Source organism: Quercus suber, unplaced genomic scaffold (assembly GCF_002906115.3).
Source record: "Quercus suber isolate HL8 unplaced genomic scaffold, Cork oak 2.0 scaffold_65, whole genome shotgun sequence".
NCBI lineage: Eukaryota > Viridiplantae > Streptophyta > Magnoliopsida > Fagales > Fagaceae > Quercus > Quercus suber.
The window spans coordinates 1446209-1455233 of record NW_027069530.1 but is presented as its reverse complement, the minus strand read 5'-3'; the positions used below and the strand labels follow the sequence as shown (position 1 = coordinate 1455233).

General features: G+C 39.1%; 2 protein-coding genes across 2 annotated transcripts; both read right to left on the bottom strand.

The window, feature by feature from the left end:
* Positions 1–4796: 4796 nt before the first annotated feature.
* LOC112039248 (uncharacterized) lies at positions 4797–6075 on the bottom strand. The gene is made up of 3 exons (XM_065772877.1): positions 5721–6075; positions 5125–5340; positions 4797–5026 (listed from the first exon to the last, which is right to left on the bottom strand). Exons 1-3 carry the CDS (start codon positions 6073–6075, stop codon positions 4797–4799), a joined length of 801 nt encoding a protein of 266 aa, XP_065628949.1.
* Positions 6076–6110: 35 nt separating this feature from the next.
* LOC112039247 (uncharacterized) lies at positions 6111–7022 on the bottom strand. The gene has a single exon (XM_024072105.1). The coding sequence runs from the start codon at positions 7020–7022 to the stop codon at positions 6111–6113; it is 912 nt and encodes a 303-aa protein (XP_023927873.1).
* Positions 7023–9025: the final 2003 nt, after the last annotated feature.

Below are 9025 nucleotides of genomic sequence, written 5' to 3'. Positions count from 1 at the left end.
ATGTTACTAAATTTTTATTCCAAGTTTCCACTGACAAATATTACAATGTATCTTGATTTAATATGAAAAAAATGAAGATAAACAGATTTGTTCTATCAAAAACTTCAACATACTCTATGAACTTATCAGGGGCTGTAATTTATGCTGAATGGCCAGCAATATGTATGTTTAATTGTTAAAAGGAATTATCATTTTCTATAAATGGTCCTTTGGGTCTAGCCAATTTCAATTTGAATAGTTGTGGTTGTATATACTTCTGAACGGTTAAAAGGAATTACCATATTCTATTAAAAAAAAAAAGTTCTTTTTATATGCAACTATATTTTCCGAAACAACTTGCTATTGACTAAATCTATTGGGTCTATTAGTTCTTTTTATCTGCAATAGTAAATATAAAGTATCAAAACAGCTGCTATATGTGTAGATATAATTGCCACCTCCCTCTTTTTTATTTTTGGGGGTGGGGGTGGTGGTCATTTCATCTGAAGATAACAACACCTTATGAAAGCAATAGTACTAACTTGCTCTAATTTTTTAAATAGGCTCTTAAAGATTGATTTATTGCTTATAGCTGATTGTGAAAGACTTAAAACAAACACTTCATTTTGCAGGGAAATGTTAGAAGGCTCACTGACATACGTTTTGATGGGAATACAAAATGTATTATAGTGATAATGGAGCAGCAAAAATGATCCTTAGACCTCTGCTTCACCTGGTATTAGAGTGATTATGGAGCAGCAAACGCTATTGTATTTGTTGTTAGTTGTTACTGCCAAATGTATTTATGTTAGTTGTACACTTGAGACTCCAATTGATTGAATAAAATCGCTTCTTCATATATCAATTTTTGTAATCAGAGATGTTTGGATTAAGAGATGCTGTAAGTCTGCTACCTCTGAAGCTGCTAATTTTTTTTAACATGTGTATTTTACCTTTAGATCAAAATACGATTTTGTTGATCAATTTCTATAAGTGAAAGAGTCCTGAATCAAGATAACAAGCAGGTTGCTAATGCATTATAGGACAACATGTTGACCATGATTAATTGAAAACCATCCTTAGAGACAGTAACACATTTCGGGAAAATTGTTAATAGGTTTCCTCCAAAAAGTTTTCATTATTCTAACAGATTGCTTTTCACAACCTCTATAAAAAATGAATATAGGACTAAACAAAGACTCTAGAATTGCTTAAAAATCTGAAAAATGTGCCACAAACACACCATTAATCACATTAAATTAAAGCAAAAGTAAATGAGTAGTTTGTAACCAAAACTATGGCTGCATTGCTACTACCCTCCATATATATGTTGTCATGGATCAAAGACTAATAGCTAAGGTTCTTGATTAGCTAGAAAATTCCAAATAGTATTCCAATATAGGTCCTTAAAAAAACAAAATAAAAAAACCAAAATGTATTGTTTCGTCATGATTAACAACATATGTCCTTAAACACTTATATTTTAAGCTACTTGGACTCTATATATCTCAATTCCACCAAGCGAAGCTCATTTTGTGATTCTCTTCAGCCACATGTACCTAAAGTAGAAAAAAATGTATAAGTAAATTTGAAACAAAAGATATATATTATTACAATCAAAATTAAAAATATATATAAAAAAAAGACTAGAAAAATGAAATGAAAAAACTCACTCTATGCTAAGTCATCAATATTATTGGCATCAAATGCTGTCATGCTTTCTTTTGCGTTGCCCTTCAATACAACATACATAAATACAACTTGTTATATTATCACTTCTAGGTGGTCTTTTACCGGTATGAACACGGATTCCAAAACCTTCTTTTTTTTGCAAATTCTTTGTAAAAAGTTTCAACACCATCAAGGGAGTCAAATTGTATTCCAACATATGGCTTGGATTTCAACTCACAATCACCAAAATCTTGAGGTGGTAACTCTTGCTCTAATAGCTTTGGATTGTTTGGGGCACCATATAACTCTTCACACTCCATTGTATTTAGTAACTATAACAACCAATATAAACAATGAACAAAAATATAAAATATGTAAATATAACAACCAATATATATACATAAATAAAAATTTGAATAATTCCATATCTAAAGAAATAATCACTTTGAGCCAAGTACTATTCGATTTAGTAGCCAATACCTGTAGCTACAACTAATAGACCGAATATAATATCAAAGTTTCCTCTCATCAGTGTGTAAACATTCAGCTACAAAACATATGTACTATCTAAGAAATTATAACAAGGGAAAACAGAGGTTATATCTAATAGACCCAATAGTAAAAGTAATAAAATTTAACTTCACATGAGACAATAAAATTTGGAACAACTAATAGACCCAATGGAAAAACAGAGGTTATATCTACACATGCAGCAACTATTTTGATACATTATATTTACTTTTGCATATAAAAAGAACTAATAGACCCAATAGATTTAGTCAATAGCAAGTTGTTCTGGAAAATATAGTTGCATATAAAAAGAACTAAAAGACTACTATTGTATATAAAAAGAACCACAACAGCCACCAAAATTTTCAACGTCTTACAATATAGTTAAATACAATCAAATAGTTCTATCTAAGAAATTATAACAAGGGAAAAACAGTGGGAGACTAACCACTTGTGCAACCAGCAGCTTCTTCCTTCCTCTTTTTTTTTTCCCTGCCGGCGACTTGGCGATGGAGCTGGAAGAGCAGTGGAGGAGAAAGAGACAGAGAGACAGAGAGGCGTGCAGTGGAGGATTTTTTTTTGAGAAACGGTGGAAAAAAAAATTAGAGAGATACGTATACTTTTTTGTGTTTTTTTAGGTTTAGAGATATGTATGGAATGCAATAAATAAGGTATAATTAATGAGATACTAATCAAAATATTAGCATTAATGAGGGTCATTTTTTTACCGTTGGATCTACTTAAATCCAATGGTTTAAAAAAGGTGTAACTCTACACCAGGTGTAACTTTTTTTTTTTTTTGGAAAACGGTCTTCTCATTCATTCAAATAAGTGCATGGAGTCAAAATACAAGGCTTCAACCACTGGATGGGGAGTATCCTCCATCCAAATCATATCCTCTGTAATGTTTTTCGCGTGTCTATCTAACAAGTGTGCCACCGAGTTAGCACCCCGATTTACATGACTAAAGCAAACCCATCTAAGTCTAGTTGAAAGCCACTGGATATCCTGAACTATATGACCAAGCTTAGACATGTTAATCCCAGGATGCGAGAGGGAAGCCATAACCGCTGCATTATCACCTTCGATGACCAAGTCTGAAAATCCTGCATCAACGGCAAACTCCACCGCTCGTCTACAAGCCAGTGTTTCTGCCTCCTCGCTATCCTCAACCGGTGGCCCTCTGGTAGATAAAGCTGCCATAACCTCTCCCTTCCCATTTCGTATTATAGCTCTAATCCCCGAGCACTTCAACTCTTTGAATATTGCAGCGTCAAAATTAAGCTTATAGGCTGGCTCCAGTGGGGCATACCACACATCCACTATTGAACATACCGGTTGAGCTTGCAGCTAGACCTGGGATTGTTGGAACTCCGTGAGGTAGTTCGACACTCGCTTATTCAACCATCTCGGGTCTCTTATCTTACCCCCGTGAGTCACCAAGTTCCTTTGGTTCCAAACTAGCCAAGCCTGAACTAGGAATAGTTCAAACTCCGATGTGGACAGTCGAAACAGCAGCTCATGGAAAAGCTGAAGCATATCTTGATGGCCTGAACTCCTTTTTTGCAACCAAACCAAACTCCTTGCCTAAACATCCCTTGCAACTGCACAATTCCATAGCGCATGGACCCCTGTTTCTGCCTCACGTGAACAGAGGATGCATCCGTCATCTTCAATAATTTTCCGTTGCCTAAGGTTAGCACGGGTTGGCAAAATATTCTAACAGGCACGCCACCCAAACACCTTAATTTTGTTAGGCACATTAAGATTCCATAGATTTGTCCACACATGAGCTCCAATCGGACCTGTTGATGTTTCTGCCCAACCATTGATTTTTTGGAGTTGTCTTGCCACGTGATAGCCCGACTTAACCGAATATATCCCCTTCTTTGTATGTAACCAAATAATTACATCTGATGTTTGTCTATGACTTATAGGGATTCTGAGTATAGCATCAACATCATTGCCATGGAAGTTTGCATTTATGACTTCACAATTCCATACTCTCTGTTCCTGTATTATAAGGTCCGATACATACCAATCGCTCTCCACCCCCCTCATTTGGTGCATTACTCCATTAGTTGGATGATTCGGTATCCATTTGTCCATGTAAACTCTAATTTTCGATCCATCACCAACCCTCCAACAGCAACCACGTTTTAGGATTGGGATAGCTGTCGTTATGCTCCTCCAAACAAAAGAACATTTAGGTGAGGCAGAGGCATCCAAAAAATGACTCCGTGGAAAATACCTGGCTTTAAAGCATTTAAACATCAAAGAATCTTGCTGCTGTATTAGCCTCCATCCCTGCTTTGCCAACATGGCTAGATTGAAAGAGGCTAGGTCTCTAAAGCCCATCCCTCCTACCTTTTTAGCTTCAGTTAGCTTGTTCCAACTCTTCCAATGGATTTTCCTCTCCTCCCCTACCTGTCCCCACTAGAATTTTGCACACATTGCACCAAGTTCCTCACAAAGCCTCTTAGGTAATTGAAAAACCCCCATGGAGTACGTGGGATAGATTGAGCCACTGCCTTTATCAACACCTCCTTACCAGTTTTAGAGAGCATCTTACCCTTCCACCCTTATAGCTTTTTCCACACTCTATCTTTAAGGAAGGCAAATGAATGATATTTTGCTCACCCCACCAACGTAGGCAAGCCTAAATAAGTCTCAAACCGGTCCACCTCCTTCACCCCCAAAGATTCTTTAATCCAATCCTTCTGATTTGATGGTGTGTTGCTACTGAAGAACACTGAAGATTTCTCCAAATTGATACATTGTCCAGATGCCTTAGCATACACTTGCAAGATCTCAGCAATCACTTGAACCTCACATTGTTTAGTTTGACAAAATATCAGTGAGTCATCTGCAAACAATAAATTGGTGATCCTTCTGTGCACAACAGAAAAAGATAAGGTGAAAGGGGGTCTCCTTGATGGAGTCCCCTAGATGGAATGATATTACCATATGTTTTCCCATTAATAAGAACAGAATAAGTAGGTGTAGTGACACAACACATAACTCTATCCACCCATACTTCAGGAAAACCCATCTTAATCATAATACCCTTTAGAAAACTCCATTCCACTCGGTCATATGCCTTACTAACATCCAGTTTAAGCGCAAGGGAGCCCCTCCTTCCTGTTTTCCTACCATGCATTATGTGAAGTGTCTCATACGCTACCAATACATTATCAGTTATCAAACGGCCTGGGACAAAAGCACTTTGTGTTGGGGATATTATATTAGGTAGGATTGTTTTAATCTATTGGCAAGGACTTTGGAGATAATTTTATATATGACATTACAAAGACTAATGGGTTGGAAGTCAGACATTTTTTCAGGGGATTTAATCTTAGGAATAAGGACAATATATGTAGAGTTTATTTCAGGCACCATATGACCAAAATTTAACAAGTCTAACACTGCATTAACCACCATGTCACCAACAACATGCCAAAATTTCTGGTAAAAAAGAGCATTCATACCATCGAGTCTAGGCGCTTTTGTTAGTCCCATTTGGAGTAACACTGTTTTGACCTCCTATGCACAGAATGTACTGGTTAGGACTTGCTGCATGTCTGGATTGATCTTTGAAGTGACCGCATTCAGACACTCCTCCAATCCTTCACTTGTTCCTGCCTTGAACAACTTGTCAAAGTACTCCACTGCTACCCTTGCTATATCATGTTCCTCCTCAACCCACACATCCTCCGCATTTTTGATGCTTTGGATATGATTTCTCTGCCTTCTTTGTGATGCATTTGAATGAAAAAACCTTGTATTCTTGTCTCCATGTTTCAGCCAAGAAATTCTAGACCTTTGTGCCCAATAAATCTCCTCCTTAAGCAATAAAGCATCAAGGCTTTTGCTTGTCATCAAAAACTCCGCTTTGCTGTCCTCAGTCAGCTCCATTGAATTTAATTGCTCAATCCGCTTTTGAAGCTTTTTTATTTCCTTAAACTGAGGTTGTGTTTTGGAGGAGCCCCATGCATGTAAATCCGTTGCATAGGCAGCCAATTTTGCCTTAGCATGTCCAACGTAGATGGGTCGGCCCCACCCCCTTCCCATGCACTTATGACCACGTTCTCACAGTCCTCATTCAAAAGCCACAACTCCTCAAAATGAAACCTCCTTCGGCCTTTAACTTGAACATGCTTTGAACTTAGGACGTGCAAAAGAATGGGTAAATGGTCTGAGGCGTGAGTTGATAAATGGGTCACAGTGCTACTCGGAAACTTCATTCTCCAATCTGACATAGCCGTGGCTCGATCCAATCTCTCCTTGGTGTTCGCATCCCCGGGCCTTTTATTATTCCATGTATATTGGTATCCCCGAAATCCCAAGTCTTCTAATTGGCAATGATCTAGAGCCTCACGGAACGCATCCATTTGGTTGTGTTGTGGTGGTCTCTTGCTTAACTTCTCAGTGGAGTTGAGAATTGCGTTAAAATCCCCTATACTCACCCACGGGCCATCAACAATCTGTCTAAGGTGCCTAAGAAGCGCCCAAGACTTATGCTTCTCACATGCCTTCGGCCAGCCATAGAACCCCGATAAGAACCACACAAATTCGTCCTTTTCAACAATCTTAGCCAATATATGATTTGCCGTATAGTTTACGACATCCAGATGCACTTCATTCTTCCAAATTAGTGCTAAACCACCCCCTAAATCTAGATACTTTACAATAAATCGGTTAGGGAATGGTAAATCTCCACATAATCCATCAAAACCCTCTTTGTCTAGTCTTGTTTCCATAAAAAAACACACCTTAGGAGCTTGATCCCTCACTAGTTTGCGAAGGCTTCGAACTGTCCAAAGGTTCCCAAGCCCTTGGCAGTTCCAACTTAAAAATTTCATTGCTTCCGGCAAGGGTGACCTGCCACCCCCGCCGATATCTCTGCTTCCTCTTTGTCACAATTATCCATCTTTCCTCTCTTCCCAGACTGTGCATCAAAACCTGCATGACTACCTCTGTTTTCTATCTCCGTAACACTTCTCTTCCTCAGCACAGGTTTGTTTTGTCCACTATCTTTCTCCCCAAGCCCATAAGCCTCACGGTTTAACCTAACCCAAGTTGATTTGGGCTTTGGCACGTAAGGCCCAACCTGCATGTTAGAATCCACGTAGTCCATCTTAGTTACCACCTTTGTACTTACTTCATGTGTAACTCCCGCTTTTATGTCATCTGTTACGTGTGCTTTCATTGTGCCCGAATTTGACTCCTTTTGGTTATTTAATTCCCCTTGAACACCTCTAGTTGTTTCCTTCTTTGTCACCTTACTGCATTAATCATTGGTGTTTGTAACAGAAAATCCGTAACCTCCCTATAATCTCAGGCATTACTTTCTACCCGCCGCTCGGTCTCCTTAGGGTTTTCATTGGACCCTTCCTCCACCGCCGGTTCACTGAATAGGCTTGTCTGCCAGAATCCCTGTCCATCCCCTGTATCTGCCTTCATTTCTGACTGCTGTTTCATCGGTGATGAGGGTCGTCCTCCTTGGGCTTTAAGCCAGTCTCCATATTGGTAGTCAATCTCTTTTTCACTCTTTGTTGCAGAAAAATGGTTGGCACAATGATGCAGATCGTGCCCCAACAGCCCGCAGTAGTGACAAAACATAGGAAGACACTCATACTTGAAGGTTACCCACGATCTTTCACCGTCAGATCCTGCTAAGAATCCACCACGTCGAAGAGGCTTAGATATCGGTATTGCCACCTTGACACACATAAAATAGTTAGGGTCTTCCTACTTTCTTCTTTTCTCAACCTCCACCACTTCACCCAGCCTACCCCTCACTTCCCCAGCTACTTGGGGAGACACCATATCAAAGGGAGCACCCCAAATTTGGACCCAAAGGGAAGCGTGCTCAAGTTGGACATTTTCTGCTTTCATCCCTTTTTTCCACTGTATAAGCATGAGCAACTGGTTATCAAATGACCAGGTTCAAACTCGGAGCTGAATTTGAATTGAAAGAGATTAGTGCCTACTTCAATTATCTGCACCTTATCTTCCAGTCCCCAAGCTCTCCTAATTGTAGTTTTTGCCGCTTTCTTGTTAAAAGGTTTACACGTAAGAAACTTACCAATCAAACTCAGAGTGCAACTTTCAATATCCAATCTTTTACCTTCTTCAGAGATGGTTATCGTCTCTTCTTCATTCGCTATCAACTTCATGTTCTCTAAGCAGTTGATCACTTCTTCTGCCATTGCCTCCCAATGGCGTGAGACTTTGAGTAAAATCACGTGGCAGTAACGTAGACTTTAAATCATATACCCTCAGGCGTAGCCAAGGGAGGAAGGAAGAAACTTGTTTGGAACGAGAGAGAATACTTCTACTCAGAGGAGAGGTGCTAATCAGCTTTAGTTTACATTAGGTGTAACTTGAATCTATCTCATATTAATATGTTATATATAATTAATTAATTCATATTGTAGAGAAGGAAAATTCCCGACCTATCACAAGCTGACACGTCACACTACCAAGTCCACAAAATGCAGCCAATTACAAAGCGCCACATGCTGCTGCTAGGTTTTACTATTACTATTCAGGAGCCAACAGAAATTCGCCAAGTGTCATACAAGAACCAATCATGCATCAGCTCGTGTAAGCGATGACATAAGCAGTCTCGTACGTGTAAGCGATGACACAATCAGTCTAGCATGTGCAAACGATGACATAAGCGGACCAATCAAGCTCTGCCACGTGTCACCAATCAAACTCCGCCACGTGTCGCTTACCTACCCCAAAACTCCTATAAATAGAAGCCTTCCTAAGCCATTTAGGAGGACACCAAAACCATTTGAAGCACTCAGAAGTTCAGAAGCTCTGCTGGAACCAAGCTCTAAAGCCTCCAAGAACT